The sequence below is a fragment of the Dermochelys coriacea genome, chromosome 3, assembly GCF_009764565.3.
Source record: "Dermochelys coriacea isolate rDerCor1 chromosome 3, rDerCor1.pri.v4, whole genome shotgun sequence".
In the NCBI taxonomy this organism is placed as follows: Eukaryota; Metazoa; Chordata; order Testudines; family Dermochelyidae; genus Dermochelys; species Dermochelys coriacea.
In genome coordinates, this window is record NC_050070.1 from 60407974 (window position 1) to 60422232 (window position 14259).

The following is a 14259-nucleotide window of genomic DNA, read 5'->3' on the forward strand; positions in this document are numbered from 1 at the left end:
CAACAATGGGTGCTATCTTTTCATGAATAGTACAAGTGGAAAAATGTAAGAAAAAAGAGGAAATCCCTGCATGGTAGTATTCATCAATATTGAGAAAGCTTATATGACCATGTTCTGAGAGAAGTCATCTCTTGGTGTATGAGAATGAAACAGATACCTGAAGGCATATTTGAGGGTGCTGTTACCATAGTTAGGCCATGTGGAGAAACTGAACAGCTTCTAGTAAGAGTTGGAGTACATCAAGGCTTGGCGCTAAACCTCTCTTTGTTCACATTGGTGCTCGATGCATTAGAGGGGTATCTTGATATCTTGAAGACAATGAGACTGCAAGTCTAGAGGGACCAGCCACCAACAAAGATACAGAAGTTCAAGTACCTAGGTTCAATAACACAGGATAATGTTGAACTCAATGATGAACTTAACAAGCAGAACAGGAAAGGCCTGGACTAAATGGAGAGAAGTGAGCGGAGTGGTCTATGCTAGGAAAATGCCTATCAAACTGAAAGTAAGACCTACAAGACCATATTAAGCCTGCATTTTTATATGGCTCAAAATGCTGGGCACTGAGGAAGAGACAGGAGCAGATCTTGAATGCAGTAGAAATGAAAATGTTAAGATGGATGCTTGGAGTTACAATGATAGGCAACGTTTGAACAAATGAATTGGGGAATTTTGAAGCTGGTACTATTTACAGAGAAACTGAAGGAATCCATGCTTAGCTGCTTGGGCATGTGAAAAGAAGTTTGGCAAAATATACAGGAACAGGACATTAAACTTAGAAGTGAAGGGTAAGAGAGGGGTTGGAAGACCTAAAACTGGATGGATGGATGGATATCATACAGCAGAGTTTCTGAGGAACTGCTTTAAGACAGACTGGGCTGGAAAAGGAGGACTCAGAGCCAAACCCATATAGATGGGACTAAGGCTAGAGAAAGAAGGAAGACATAGCTTGACAGTACAGAGAGAACTTCTCAGCTCAATCAAGTTTCTACCTTTCCTAGTTAGATCTTTTTGTTACATACGAGCAAGAGATTCTGTACTCCAAGTCGCACATTTTAAAGTATAGACAGACACAAAGTAAAATACAGTGTATTGTTCAAACTCAAATGTAGGTGCCTTTTGTATGAAGGTCTTGTGCCTAATTTAAGTAATTTGCAGCTCCTTACATTGCATTAATAAATGAAAGTATATGATTACTATTCCTATTAACATTAGTTCTTTTGTTTGTTACAATTTTAGTGTCTTTTAGAGACTACTGCATTTGAAAGCTGGCATACAAAATGGCACAGTATTGCATAAAAGCTCTTCAAAATAGAATGTGGCTAACTTATCAAGCTCCCAAAGGAAAAGTCATTTTCAACCAAAAAATACATGTTTTCTTTTCAGCTTCAAAAGGAATAGGAAACTAGTACATAGACAGGTTTCTCAGTCACGTCTACAAATGGTAAACTTGAGAAGAAACATTAAATGGTACACTCTTCTTGAAAATGGAGTCACAAACCTTTCTTACCTGGCTGATGCTGGAACCCCAGAATTTCAGACACTAGCTTGTCAGTCTTGGTTTTGTAATATCATCTGGTGACCTACAACATTAAAACAAGGATATTCAGGCTTAATTCTTGCACTAATGATTAGGAAAGTCATCAAGATAGAATGGACGGCCAAAGCCATGCAGAAGAGCTGTAAAAAGGAAATTTCTAAAGTTCTATTATGAAACTTTTGCACCAGTAAATATTATAGATTATTAGTAAATTTAGTGATTAGTATTTTTAGTTCTGAAATGGCTAAGGCAAGAGGCCAAGCAAACAAACAAACAAACAAACCAAAACCTGATTTAGTTGTAAAGTTAATGCATGAAAGTGGACATGTTGTTTTGAGGAAACTTCCATTGAAGGGTATGAGAATGTATGTACATGCATTTTACCTTCACACTGAGTTCTTTTTTTGTATTTGTGTAATGTTCCTTGGTTAATGATCTCTGAAGAACTGACACAAGCACTTACACTACAAGGCATATTGCAAAAGTTAGTGATGGGCTCATCATGTTCAAAAATGGGATTAATTCTTACAGCATTTTCTGTGCCACAGTTGTTGGGAGCAGGACCTCTATAATGCAGAACATTTTTGTTTATATAAGAATCTGTAACTTAAGGAACATAACTGAAAATTAATTTTAAAATGTGAAGGGAAAAATCATGAGCTGCTTACTCCAAATTAGTCTGGTATTTGCATTTTCTTCTTATCTTAACAATTAAAATGATGACAAGAGAAACAAGGCTTAATAAGCTAAGAACCACAGCTTTTAAAATGAAGGGTTGTATAGGTTCTGGAGCAAATTTTGCACAGCGCTCTCCTTGGTAAAACCGGTGCCTACGTACAGGGCATCTAAACAGGAAGAGGGGAAAAGCAAAAATATACATAAAAATAAGACTGAGGGGAGGAAATCCAAAGTACTTGTGTACAAAATACAGGAAAAACTGCCAACAAGTATAAGAACAGTTTTCTCATTGTAATTAATCAAAAAGGGTCTTTCCATGTGAAGCAGCATGATTAATAATACATGGAAGAATATATCTTCAAGTTCATGATGATTAATATAAAACAATTGGAGACTGAAGTATTCTCTCCCCACCCCTGAATCTTAAGGAAGTTTGCATATAGAGCAGAGCTTTGTGGCTGATTCCTAGCTCTATAATGAGGCCAAACCAAACCCTGCACTTGAATGCCCTGGAAATTTGTTCCCTCTCTAATGATATCTCTTTTTAAAATCTTCCCTACAGACTGCTCATCAGTGACCTCTAACTTGAGAAGTGTTGTCTAAAGCTTTATACTACTCTACTAGAAAATAAACCTCTCCCAAGATGAGACTTCTGGCTTTTCTATGAGGATGTAGGTTTATAGATTATCAGAAGAGGAAATCAGTGAGGTTTGAAGTAGTTTTGAAAATGAAGCAAACATTGGACTGAATTCGACATGCCTTACCAAGTTCTTACTTGGAAGTACTTCCATTGGAATCAATGATCTGCTGTTTTCATACCTTTTTTGGTTTTGCTTGCACAAGCTTTTAAAGTTTATCCTGGCATTATATAAGTATGTAACCAGACACAATTCACAGGCATTGTATTCATTATTTTTAATAAACTTGCATTCTCATTATGTTCGTTATCTGCATTTAAGCTAAGCCATTTGACTCTCTGGACAAAATTCTGACCCTGTAAAATCATGATCTTGGGTAGATATATTAAGGACATTAGATCCAAGCTAACTTTATCGTTGCAAAATACAGCAAGTCTGCTACCCTGAGTTTGCATATAGGGAATTCAGCAGTGTCCCTACAGAACTCAATCTGAACTGAATATCCCGTTCTTTTCTAAGGCCTGGTCTACACTAGGGGGGTATCGATCTAAGATACGCAACTTCAGCTACAAGAATAGCGTAGCTGAAGTTGACGTATCTTAGATCGACTTAGAATCACTTACTTCGCGTCCTCGCAGCGTGAGATCGATGGCCGCCGCTCCCCCGTCGACTCCACTTCCGCCTCTTGCACTGGTGGAGTTCTGGAGTCAACGGCAGAGCGATCGGGGATTGATTTATCACGTCTACACTAGACACCATAAATCGATCCTCAATAGATCAATCACTACCCGCTGATCCAGCGGGTAGTGTAGACATGGCCTTAAGAAGCCAACAGAGGCAAAAAGAGTTAAGGTGACTCAACTATTGTACATTTTAAACACTAACCGTATACAATGTAGTGGATAATTCCTCTACAGTCATGATTATATGCAGAAATTGTTCAGTGATTTTATTGTTTGTAGTTGATATTAATTGCTCCAATTAGCATATACTGACCTCTTGAGGTCAGTACTAAGAATGATTGATAGGGCTAATCAGATCTGTACTTGGCTTGTTACAATGGCAGTCAATCAACTGCCGCATAACGCTCAGGTTCTGGACATCCTGTGTAAGAGCCTCATAGTCTTTGACCTACTGTACAATCTACACTCCCTTTGAACACTAGAATTTGGTACCATAAAGGGAAGTTTGTGTGTCTGGATTGCATGACATTTTCAGTGGCCCACACTCCTGAATTTGCTCCCTGTGGAAATATTTATGGTGTCTGGTCAAATTTGCAAAGACTTGCAAGAAACATCATGCCTTCCCAACTAATGGAATCCTGGCTCACTTGATTATTTTGAAAACTGTAGGTATAGAATGTTTGATCATACAAAGATCCTGACTGTCTCAACATATGCCTTGTAAGGTGGCCAGCTATTATAGTGGTGGATGCCATATATATATACACTTACAATAGTATTTTAAAATGTATTTCATACAAACCAGGCAAAAGTTAATTCCTCACAGATATATCTATTTACCAAAGGCCAAAAATGTGAACCGATTTTGTTTGATTTTCCACAATGTCAGAATAGTTGTATTTTGAAAATCAAGAACCACCAAGAAGAATATCATTTCAATTATTTGTAATCTAGGTCAATGATGCTTCCTTTCTAATAAATGTACTCTTTCTAATAAAGAACTAGACTGTGATGCTCTTACTGATATTGTGCAGTACTTGAATCCTTAAATAGTCCCACTGACTTCAAGGTTCTTTGTCAAAAAAGGTTCTTTGTCAATGGAACAATACCACAATCTAGATCAAAATGTCTGTAGAATTTTATACTCGCTGACTTGCTCTTGATGCTCCTGAAAAAGGGTAATCTCAATTCCAACTCTTCGTGTAACTGATTTTTCAGGAACTATTGTTTAGCAGAATTAATGAGAAATATAATTTGCCTACCTGCAGACAGCTCCTTTTCCTGGAACTAATTCACATTTTCCGCCGTTAACACAAAGATGTGGCTGTATCTCACATAGACTCCGACATGGCAGTCCATCTCGGCTTACGTAACCAGATTTACAAAGGCAGTCTGCCTCTTTTGTCCATTCATTTGTTATGCACTGTGAAAATTCATCACATGCCATGAATTTGCATGGGTCTGCTCGATCAGCTGTAATAAGATAGAAACATTATTAGTGGATGCGTTGATGTATTATCTCAGTGTACTTGGCAGAACTTGTGGCAGCTACATAGAACAAAAGAGATTCACTACAGCCAGGCTCCTTCTATATCAATTGGTGGGAATATCTCAGCATAAAAGGAATATGTACATTTTTCTTTCCTCAGATACCACAGAAAATTGCTGTTATATTTTCTTGCACAATTGGTTTCCCTCCCACATATTCAGAGTCATGTTTTTATGTTTGAACTGTAGAGTCTTTTTTGCATGTTAGTGTTCTGATTCCATCATCTTTTACTTTTGGGGAGTGCTAGTACTATATTTGCACATCTATATACAAGAAATGTTATTCTTGTCACAAGTAGCTTGCAGTCTGATTAAGGGCAAGGAAAAAACTGCACAGTCCCTGTGTGTAGTACACAGGATGACACTACTAGCTAGAAATGGCATTCTCGAGAGGAGATCCATGTGTGAATGGCTTTGTGGAAATAAGGTGGTTTACCTTTTAGGACAATCTCCTTTCATGAGGTGTATGAAACCATCACCACTTGCTGGTTTTCTGGGTTTGGGAAGGAGGCTGCTATGAGACACTGTACTGGGGAAGATGAATGTCTATTGATGCTAGAAGAAAGGACAAAGCCAGGACTGCAGCCTGAAGCCATATTTCCTCCTCCCAAGCACCTCTAATTCTCTGTGAACTGCCTTGCTCTGCTTCCTCCTGTTGCCAGGTTTCATTCCCAGCCTCTCTCAAAAAATCAGCAGGGGACTCAGCATGAGTCTTCCCAGCATGACGATGCTGTTAGATGGAAGCAGTGGTGAGGAAGGCTAGATCCAGTGTAGGAGTATCATTTGGCACCTGGAAGGAAGTATGGGAGAGGAGGACAGAGATGAGAGCCAGGCTAACTCCTTAGCCCTGAGGATACAATTAATGAGTAGCAAACAATTCAACCATACAGGTTAGTGTGGGAAAGGCCTGGGGATAAGCGTGCCAAGAACGTTGGGAGGAGTAAAAGTAGGAAATGAGAGCAGAGAGATAGGCATGGGTAAAGTGACAGGGCCTCAAAGGTGCATATGAGAAGCCTGAACTGTTAAACTGAACTAAGAAAATGCAGCCTTTACCATAGCTGTAGAGATCAGCATGGGTCTATTTGTATAAAGGTTAACTATCAACAGCTCTTAAAATGTCAGCCGGGGATACTATCTCCGCAATAGTGAGCCGTCTGTTTATTTTTCCTAGAAAGGCAAATCTTTAGTTTCAAAAGAGGATTCATGTTGGACGGCCTACCTACTAACTATAAACCTGTTGGTTGAGATTTTCAAAGCTTTTGGAGGACATGGATGACCAGTGCCATCAATTTCAATGAGAACTGAACACTGAGCCTTCCCTGGTGGCACTGAAAATCTCAGCCATACTTGAGGGTGCTCATATCTGCTTACACAAGTAGTGAAATGGATTGAATGATCAATAGGTCTCTTTCCGCTCTAACCTTCTATATAATTCCATGATTAGCTTCTCCTTCAAATTAAAGACTAGGGAGGCAGTTTTAAATTATCTTTGGTACTCATAAGATGATGTCACTTTGGCATCCACTTTGTTATTGGAACGAAGAACTTTGCATTGTACTAAGTCTGAACCAAAACAACAAACAACATTGTGTCAGCAATAATAATAAAGTAAATATCTGTAATGGCTGACAAATCCCTGTCTAAATGTAATAGAAAAAAATCTTTACTGTATTAATAATAATTTTTGAATGAAAATTTAAAAAATCATTTTGTAGCAAAGCAGTAAGTTTGTAAATCAAAAATTGTTAGCTTTTATTTTACAGAAAGGAAGTGAAATATCTTAAACAGGTTTTAGCCTGGAGTGGAATTCTGTATCAATGGTCACAGAGAAACAATTTTTCTCTTAAAAAAAATAAAATAAAAAGCCTGTTAGATAGAAACAAAAAATATTAGCTGCATCCACTGAAATATGTCATCCTGACTCCCCGCAGCATTTTACAAGGCTAGTTATTGACTAGCTGACTCTCACTAGTGTCTACCTTAGCTTGCTTAAGTAAAAATAAAATAAATACATAAAATTGTCAAAATAAATTGAAACTTTGATTAAATATTTTTTGGGGGAAAGCGTGTGTGTAATACACATAATAGTATTAGAATTATGCTTAGACTCATAGATTTTTAAGGCCAGAAAGACCATTAGATTATCTTGTTTGACCTTTTTGTGCATTGCAGGACTTTGAATTACATCCAGTTGTAATGTGCCCAATAACTTGCATTTGATTAAAGCATATCTTCCGCAATGGCATCCAGTCTTAATCTGAAGACTGCAAGAAATGGAGAAACCACTTCCATTAACATCATTTCTGATGACACTGTACCTCTGATGTGAAATTTATTCACTCTTCTTCACAAACAGTGGGGCTTGTATTCAGAATGCTTTTTTAAACTGTTAAAATTGACTCTTCCAATATGCAAGAAGCTTGCTTTTTGTGCTCATGTAAGGAATACCAGCCATGAAATAAGGATTTACCATTCTTTGCTGGCTAAGGACAAAGTAGAATTGATAGGTTCACTTACTACTTTTAAAATGATCTTTCAAGGTAGTGATCAGACTCTTGACTGATTCAGATTGGAGTCATGTTGATGCTACTTGGGCCTTAGAAAAACATGCTTTCCAGACTATGGGCGGTCCATTTCCATGGCTAATGAGTTGGGGAATCTGTTTATGTACAATTTATGAATTCTGGTGGTTATGAAATTGTTGCATCTTGGAATGCCTCTATCTGGATGTGGGATCCATTATTTGCTGACAGACCTGTAGCACGTACCTACCAGATGAGGGACAACGGTTGGCTACTAAAATAGTTGTCTATTTAGGTGAAAACCTTGAGACAAAAGACTGGCCTTTACCTAGGAGAACTGGTTTGTCAGAGGAGAGGTTACTTGCTAGTGTTCTCTCTTGGTAGGGATATGTGATCACCTGTTGAGGCTGATCAGGAAGTCACCTGAAAAAGGGTGCTGCAGTTTATAAAAGAAAGGGCCATTTTAGTGAGAGAGACTGATGGAACACAGGAAGTTTGGGGCAGAAAAGAAGGAAATGCGAAGGCTTTTGTAGCAGTAGGATCTAACTTAACTGTGGATCAACCAAGGTAAGGGAAAGTTAGCTGATCTAGAGAGGAAAATAAGCTCCATGTTTCTGAGCTGAGATACTGAGCTTCAAGAGAAGGATCCCAGGTATCGCAGAGGCCTCTGTCCAAGCCCAAAGAACTCTCCAGAATGGTGAGGTAACTGACGGAGGGGAAATGCATGCCTTTTGTCTAGAGCTGTGTATTTCTCATGCTGTTAAGTAAAGAGTAAATTGTGTTTACTAGAGTCCTGTGTGTAAGCGGGGGAATAGTCCCGCTCTTGTGGGGAACTTTTCTGGCTTCTGCACTACCCCAGTGAAGTGGGCTAGCGAAAGGATCTGAGTCCTCGCTCCCACTTCCTTTACCCAGTGGCCTCCCTGCCCTTGAGGACTCCCCTTCCACTCTCCAGTCTGGCAGAGTCCTCGTAACCCCAACAAGGCTGGGCCCAGGATTTCTGGGGGGCTCGACCCCCAACCCTGCTGTGGTCACATACGACAGGGGCTAGGGTGTCCCCACTCCGGGGTACTCTGTCTGCGCTGGGCACTTCTCTGACCCAGTGACCATTACATACAAGTTAAAGCAAATGCAAGTTATTTAATCAACAACTAATTTTAAAGAGAATAAGGGAAAATGGGAAAGGTTAAAGGAAACACATCACCCCGCTCTGTGGCAGGAAACATCACAACAGTGCCTCTGGAATGTCCGGGCAGTTCACAGTCTGCTCCTTGTAAGTCCCAGGCCTTCTTCTCAGGCGCTGGCTGTGCTGCAGGGATGCTGTGGGTTGGACACTTGCTCTGGTGGTGGCCACAAGCTCTCAGGCTCTAAGTGGTAGGACCCTTCTTCCCAGTGTCATCCTTGATCTGTCGGGGTTACGATCCAAGCCTGGCCTGCAGAGCTTCTTGGCTGAGACATCTCCCAGTTCTGGGCCCGCTGCCCAGGGTCCCTCTCCGTCTCCCCAGCTGCTCACCGCACCCAACTCCAGACTGCACTAGCCCGAGCTGCACCACTCTGTCTCCGCGCTGCTGCTGCTCTGCCTCCAGCTCCCTGGGCTGCTTCTTAGGCCCCTCTGCCTCTGGTTGCTACAGCTCTGCTCTCAGGACAGGTCTGCTCTGCAGGCTGCTTCTGTGACTGCTCCCAGCACTGACCTGCTTCCAGGGCTGCTTTTCTGGCTCTGGTTGCTGCAGCTCTGCTCTCTGGGCTGTGCCCCGGCTTTGTGGCTGCAGCTCTGCTCCCAGGATAGGGCCTGATCTCTCTGGGCTGCTTTTTTGGTCCTTCTGGATCTGGCACAGCTCTGCTCTCCAGCTCAGCTTGGGCCCCTGCTTTCTCCTTAGCTCAGCCCCACTCTGTCTGACCCAGGCAAATTCAGCTCACATGGAGGACGGGACCTCCCTGTCCTCCTGATTCCCTGATTAGCCTGCTTGCCCTGTAATTCAGGCTGACCTGGAGCATTGGCCTCTCCCCATTGTTCCAGGGGGCTGGCAGTCTCAGGGTCCTGATTCCCCATCAACCCTTCCCCCTTTTTAGTACTGGGAGCTAGCAACTAAAACACCCTACTGAATGTTAGTAAGGGGGCAACAGTCCGCTTACATGTGCAAAGTCTGTGTGCTTTCACTGTCATGGGCCCCTGAAGAGGTAGACTAGAAGACAAACCAGAAAGCAAACAACTTCAGTGGGATTCTGGGGAATGTGCAAGAGCTGCTGGGGATGCGTGAGGATATGGCACTAGTTTCAGGGCCTAGGCAACTGGGCTGCAGGGTCCACACTGTCAAGTGGGGTGTCAGACTTGTAGGCCACACATGGAGTGTGTGCCTAGAGGCCCAAAGCCAGGGACAATACCTGAACTTTGTCTAGCCCCAGCAAGCTAGGAGTTCGTGGAGTTGTGTTTGGATCCCCTCACTGGCAGTCTGGGGAATGTTAAGCGGAGAGAACCTGACATCATGCATTTAAATATTTGTGCAAGCCTGTTTTACTTTCTCGCTGGAATCAGTACCACTTCGTAATTTATACATGGAAACGGTGAGTACTGCAGGTACTCATTTCTCTCAGCTGCATCTCTTTGTAATCTTGTAATCTTTATTCTTTCCTTGCCTTTTCCATAGCTACATGGAGAGCTTTCCCTTTCTCATTTCCCTACATCTTCATCTCTTCGGTTCAGATGGATTTGCTTGCAAAGATACAATTTGTATTAGCATCCCTTTAGTAATTGTTGTAGTGAGCATGGGTTGAATGCATTGTACTGTGCATTCATCTCAGATTACATTTGACTGTCTCCCTAGTTATCAGTTAATATTGCTGTTCCCACATTATTAAAGGAATGCATTCTTTAAAGTGTAAAGGATGCCGTATGGAGAATCATGGGAGAACATTGTTAGAGACAATTCTGCTTTGAGTCAGATGCTGTCTTTTTCTTCTCTGGTTCTTTACCTTTAGTCTCATGAAAGCAGGCTATATCTGAGCTCTTCTGCTCCTCCTACTTATCCCCCTGCTTATTTTATCTTGTTAAATGAACTTATTTTTCTTGAGGATATCAGTGGATATTTTAACTAAAATCTTTTCAGTAGGGGTCTGAGAGATCATGATAGAGCTGTTCATCTAATTAGTTCATTGATTAAAATATTAACATCTAGTTTCATGTCCTCTTGTAAGTTCCCCATTTTAACGATAACATTTTAGTTTCATGGAAGTGATTTTTTTACCGTGATGTCAAAGGCCAGCATTAGTACCACAGGAACTAGGTTCTAGCTAAGTTTTACTCGGTGTGTACAACAGCACTGTAGTTTTCAGGCCTTTGAAGCTATCACTTTTTAGCTGTTAGAGTTAGGCATAAAGCATTCTTCTGAGCTATACTGGGTCATGTTTTCCTGTAATGTTGTGTCATTTTCCTTAATATAATTCTGGCTGGACAATGTGACCATCACAATTTGTTGTCATATTTTAACTTTGGTTTGATGATTAAAAAAATACTTCCAGGTATTTGTGAATGGCTTTGACATTGCTGCTTCTTGCAGAAGGCTGAGATTTGTTTGTTTGAATATTTAGTTGTGGTACATCATTGTTTCCACTAGATGGCTCTCATTTTCACAAATGAAAGGGGATTTACTTGAATTTACTTCAAGAAGATTTAAACATGTCTTAAACCTGTAGATTTTAAGATGATTTCAATTTCTGTGGGAAAACAGTAGAGAAAATGGTGGCATAGCACTCTAAAATTATGATGCTAAATGAGGAATGAATATGTCAATAAACAGCATCAGGGAGAGATTGGGTTTATGAGATGGCATGTGTTCCAATCACTGCTGATGACTTTAAAAGTGTGTTGATAGCCTGATAAACATTATCATAATTGAGAAAGTTTCTAAGTATCCCCAAGTTATTTCTGGTTGCCATAATTTCCTACTAAAATGAAAGATCAAGGGCAGTCTGACATACTGGAAGCTCAATATTAATAGTCTTTAACATAGAAATTTCTGTTTTCCAGTTGGGTTGGGTAAAGCCATCAATTGTATCAATGCTACGAAAGGTCAGCTGTACATTTTTTGTTTTTGTTTTTACATTTTTAGTAACATAAGCTTACCTGGCTCAATATCAAGAGAGTAGCTGTCTATTTCCAAATTCAAGCGCTGGGCTGCAGCATCGCAAAAGTCTTCCAAAACACAGTGCACAGCTTCTGTGATATTGTATGGAACTGTCTTAGCAAACTTCATTTTGCTATTGACAATCACACTTCCATTTCTGAAGTTAAGTATTTCCAGTTGCTTAAATCCTGTAAGGTTGGATTGAAGATATGGAAGCAGCTGCAAAACAGGAAGTTGTTTTACTTTAAATCCCCATCAATGCCTAGCTGCAATTAATCTCACTTACGTTCACTTTTCATTATCAGGTACCTGAATCACAAACTTATTTCTCTGGCTTTAATAATAGTGCTTAACTACCAAGTCCAGTTTTCTGTTTGCCTTGATTAGTCTCTGTATTTGCATCTTTCTCAATAGTGTACTGAGATGGATGGATGCTAGTTTTCCTTGTAATGAAACACAGTGTTTGGGGAATTTGAGTCTGAATAAAGAAAAATCACCTCACTAAAAAGCCAACTTCAATTATTTTCAAAGGGTTCCATCCAGGCAAGTGAGAGCACGATATAATAGGCATGTTACTGTTGTCCAATGGTCCAACAGTATCTCTGGGGAAAATCTATATCTAATCACATTCTCTTTGATAACTCATGATGTATTTTAAAAGGATTGATGATAAATCCAGCATAAGGATTCAATTCTTAGGTGTAATCAGTGTTACCATACCACTGAAGTGGAGCTAAGAAAAATTCAATTAAAATTACTTGCCAAAAATGTGTGGTTTCTTGCATAGGTAAATATTTTTCTCTCTCTTTTTTACATGTATTCTCGTTCATAAACCACTGCTATTTGTTACCCAGCCAGCATCACAAACTAAAAAAAAAGTTACTTGTTACAGTAGTTCAAGGTGTTTTATTAAACTGGACGACACGGCCCTATACTGTGCTCTACTTCATACAGTTGTGTTTCCCAGCTCCTCCTTAGCTTACTGATCTGGTCAGAATAAATCCGTTTTCTAGGTGAATGCCCCTGGTAGCTTGTCTCTTTTTATTGCTTCTGCTAATCTGGGGAGCAATAATATAAACTAACAAGGAAAATCTTTTTTTCTTTAATGTGTGCTCAAATACTATACATCACAGACTATCTGTTTTTACTCACCAGCTGCATGAATTGTTGCTCTAGTGCCCTGTATTCCAGAGAACTCCTGTTGAAGAGGTCATCAGAAAAATGCATGTTGGTTACTTTCAGGCTGAAGAAAACCACCAGCTCTTTGCCTTTGGCTGCCGTTGTCATGGAGCTAGTGGTTACATACTTCAGTGTAGGAGCTGGGGTGGCTTCTGCTGGCTGACTCGCCAACCCGGAAATATATCCACTGCCATACTCCACTTCATCCGTCATTGCTGTGCTCATCGTATTGACTCTCTCCAGTTCTGCAGCAATATCCTGCATTCCTGTTTTGAAGCCAGTAGGGATGCCGCTATCAGCTGCTGGCGTTGGTGAACTGGTTATTTCAAAGGACTGATCTATGATAATGGAGTGGCTGTGAGGTGGACTAGTCACTGCTGGCAGTAGTGTGATTTGGTCAGTGGGTAATGTGGCTATGATGACTTCTTCAGGCAGGGAGGTGGAGTGGTCACTTGAATCAATAAAGAAAGGCAAAGTTCTGTCTGTCGATAAAATATCATCACCTGACGATTCTGGTGGATCTATGATCTTTATGGCTGCATAGGGTAGGGGGAGGCAAATATTTAACTTTGAAAAATATACATCATGAAATATTTATATAGCATTTCAAGTGAGACCTTTTTAAGGAGAATATACTCCTCATCAGTACATGACATCTTATTATGACCGCTTTCTGATGACTTAGTAAGAAAATGGAGGAAAATGCTCAGTCCACATGGTTACATGCTGAGCTTTGTGTGTGCTTTGTTTAAGTGATGATCACACTTTGTAAGATTTTCCCTAACTTCTGCTAACGCACTGTGTGGCTTTGACACACGTAATCGCACTGTTGGTTTACACTGACTGAAAGCGCAGGTTGCAGCTTTGACTTATCTGCTTGGATCAATGCAGGGCTTGAGTCATTCCTGGCCACTCCCGCTTTGTGAAAGATTAAAGATGGCATTTGCTACTGACCTCAAAATGTGGTTGTACAAACCTGTGCTACCTCCTCAGATACAAAATACGTTTCTTGTATTTATGCTATTTAAAAAACAAACAAAATCCTCCTAAAGAATCATTTGCTGCATTTAAAACAACCCATTTGCCCCCCGCCCGATTATAGGGTCCCTTCAGATGCCTGCTGCAACTCAGAGGCAGTCTAGGAATGTGTAGCTGAAATTCAAATCTTAAGCATGAAGAATGAGACTGTTTGTTTGAATTCAAACAAGCAGCTAACTTACTGTATGTAGTAAGATAACAGAAAATGACAGATTTCAACTTCAGACTAAAGAGGGTAACTTCGCTCTTTCTCAGTGGTGCTCTCGTTAGGGGGCTGGATGGGCTCCTAGTCAAAACTCCTGCCTTGACTTGGCA

At 40.4% G+C, this 14259-nt stretch overlaps 1 protein-coding gene across 1 annotated transcript in view; it reads right to left on the reverse strand.

The window, feature by feature from the left end:
• Positions 1 to 1543: 1543 nt before the first annotated feature.
• Positions 1544 to 14259, reverse strand: part of IMPG1 (interphotoreceptor matrix proteoglycan 1) — an 82603-nt gene continuing 69887 nt past the window's right edge. The window contains exons 13-16 of the mRNA XM_043510546.1: positions 12880 to 13442; positions 11727 to 11946; positions 4802 to 5012; positions 1544 to 1583 (exon numbers count right to left, since the gene is read on the reverse strand). Coding sequence (XP_043366481.1) covers positions 1544 to 1583; positions 4802 to 5012; positions 11727 to 11946; positions 12880 to 13442 — 1034 coding nt within the window. The remainder of the gene's footprint in view (positions 1584 to 4801; positions 5013 to 11726; positions 11947 to 12879; positions 13443 to 14259) is intronic.